We start from the raw sequence: 2,639 nt of genomic DNA, 5'->3' as shown, positions 1-2,639 counted from the left end.
GCTCCGGGCTCTCTGGGGAGGGGTGGGGCAGGGCGGGGAGGGCATCCCTGGGCATCACACCGCGTCCACTGTGCTGGGCGAGGTGCCCGCCACACGCTCCAGCTCCAGCGCACCCTGGACAGGCACAGCGTCCCTGGCAGGCCACAGCCGTGTCTGCACAGCAGCCCACGGAGCTTTGCTCACCCTCTCCCTCTCCCCTGCCGCCCTCACGCAGCGGTCTGGCCTCCGAGCAGCTTGTGTAAACAGCACTTTAACTACAAGGGCAGCAGCAGCAGATACCTACTGCAGTGCTGCCCCCGTCTCGGCAGCAACAGCTCAGAGGGAATGGCCACCCCTCCTTCCAGAAACACCGGGGGAGGTGAGTAGAAAGCAGGGTCCCAGTCTCCTCTCTCTCAGTGACATTACTTCCCTTTTGCACAGGTACCTACCGAGCCTCCCTCACACAGGAGGAGACGTCGGTGGTGTTTAACGGGGCTCTGGCGGCTGCAGGGGCCTCTTCAGCCCCAGCATCTGCCGGGAGGAAGAACCACTGTCCGAGAACCGCCCTGATCTCTGAAGACGACGCCACAGGAACGACAGCACGAGCTGACACCAACACTCCTCGCTTACCTTCGTGTGCAGCTTGGCCAGCTGCTTCTCGTCCAGGTTGGTGTGCCTATACACCCGCTTCTTGTAGCGAAACTGACACAGACAAAGAAACAGGGCGGAAAAAAAAGGAAAGAAAACCAGGTAAGTATTTCACACAGCTGGCCACAGAGAGCAATAGCCGGCCTCTTCCATGGCTATCTCACCCATGGCAGGGGCTCCAGAGCAAACCCTGCGGCGTTAAATAAACCGTTTGTATTCGAACCACAGAGACTGTGACAACGCACAAGTGCCTTCTGCAGAGACGCTGCTGGGAGCCACTAAGACAAACTCGGGCAACCGGAGGGACGAGCGCCCGGGAGCTTGGCGTTCCCTGCTCGCCTCTGCCTCCTCTGCCAGTGAACCAGTCTCCCTGCTGCCAGCGAGGCACCAAATCGGGACCTACTTCTCACATCAGCCACGTCCCCAGCATCGGCCACCTTTATTAAACACACATTAGAAGGCTGAAGAATTGATGCCTTCAAATTGTGGCGCTGGAGAAGACTCTTGCGAGTCCCTTGGACAGCAAGGAGATCCAACCAGTCCATCCTAAAGGAATCAATCCTGCATATTCACTGGAAGGACTGAAGCTGAAGCTCCAATCCTTTGGCCACCTAATGGAAGAGCCAGCTCATTGGAAAAGACCAGAGGATGAGACAGTTGGATGGCATCACCAACTCAACAGACATGAGTTTAAGCAAGCTCTGGGAGATGGTATAGGACAGGGAAGCCTGGCGTGCTGCAGTCCATGGGGTCACAGAGAGTCGGACACAACCGAGCGACTGAACAGCAACAGAAGCCCCAGCCTGGTGAAGCTGCCTGCGTGCAGCCTCTGCCTGGGGCCTGAGCTCAGCCGCTCCCTCACACGTCAGTGCCTCCGCTAACCTGGAGGAGACGGGAACAGAGGGCACATGCTGGGCAGGTGCAATGATGTGCCCAGGAGGGTACAGTGGGGCTGCACGCAGTTCTGAATCCCCAGCGACCCCGCCTGACGCCCCTCTCCTCCCAGGTGCCTCGGACGCCCTAGGGTGGGTTTGGGAAGATGCTGGCAGCTTGGGCATCACTAGGTTTCTAGGTCGAAACATGGCTCCAATTCCAGCCCCACCACTGTCCCAGGGTAACCAAAAGTGGGGTCCAGCTGCTCGCCATTCAAAGCCAATCAAGAGGCCAGGTTGGTGGAAAGGGGAGTTTGTCTGATTTTGGATGCTGGCAACCGGGGGTGGGGGCCAGGTGCCTCTTTAAAGGCGGACTCCCCTCCCGAACAGTCGGTGGGCAAGAGCTTTCACCAACGGAGGGAGGGGGCTGCAGGCACAGTCAGCTCTGACAGGCATCTTGACATTGGTCATCGGTGGTCGGACCAGCACCATATGGTTGTTTTCGGTACAGCTAGTCTTTAGTTCCAGTTCCCCTTTCTTTGAGGCCAGTTCCCGGAACTGTGGCAGCTTACGTCACGGCTGGGCTTCCAGTGATCAGTTCTGGATCACTGATCCCAGCACTAGTGACCAGAACCCACCTGCCAGAGCAGGTTATATAAGAGACGTGGGTTGGATCCCTGGGTCGGGAAGGAGGGTGCAGCAACCCACTCCAGTACTCTTGCCTGGAGAATTCCACGGACAGAGGAGCCTGGCGGGCTATAGACAAGGGTCACAAAGTCAGACACAACTGAAGTCTTAGCACACACACGTGCAAGGACGCATGTCACGACTACAGTCTGGCCGTCGTGTAGTTAACTTCTTCCACCCGGTAGGCATTTCTGTCCCTAAAAGACAGCTCCTGGGACCTGGCTCAGAATAGTATCTATGGTCCTTGCTGCTGCTGCTGCTAAGTCGCTTCAGTCGTGTCCGACTCTGTGTGACCCCATAGACGGCAGCCCACCAGGCTCCCCGGTCCCTGGGATTCTCCAGGCAAGAACACTGGAGTGGGTTGCCACTTCCTTCTCCAGTGCATGAAAGTGAAAAGTGAAAGTGAAGTCGCCCAGTCCTGTCCGACTCTTAGCAACCCCACGGACTGCAGCC

The 2,639-nt window shown here is 57.8% G+C and overlaps 1 protein-coding gene across 1 annotated transcript in view; it reads right to left on the bottom strand.

Moving 5' to 3' along the window:
• SHANK2 (SH3 and multiple ankyrin repeat domains 2) overlaps positions 1-2,639 on the bottom strand; it is a 563,331-nt gene that overhangs the window by 449,962 nt on the left and 110,730 nt on the right. Inside the window, exon 5 of the mRNA XM_010837814.1 lies at positions 610-681. Coding sequence (XP_010836116.1) covers positions 610-681 — 72 coding nt within the window. The remainder of the gene's footprint in view (positions 1-609; positions 682-2,639) is intronic.

The sequence above is a fragment of the Bison bison genome, unplaced genomic scaffold, assembly GCF_000754665.1.
Source record: "Bison bison bison isolate TAMUID 2011002044 unplaced genomic scaffold, Bison_UMD1.0 scf7180017864080, whole genome shotgun sequence".
Classification (NCBI taxonomy): domain Eukaryota; kingdom Metazoa; phylum Chordata; class Mammalia; order Artiodactyla; family Bovidae; genus Bison; species Bison bison.
The sequence above is the reverse complement of the archived record's forward strand: the minus strand, read 5'-3'. Positions and strand labels throughout refer to the sequence as shown.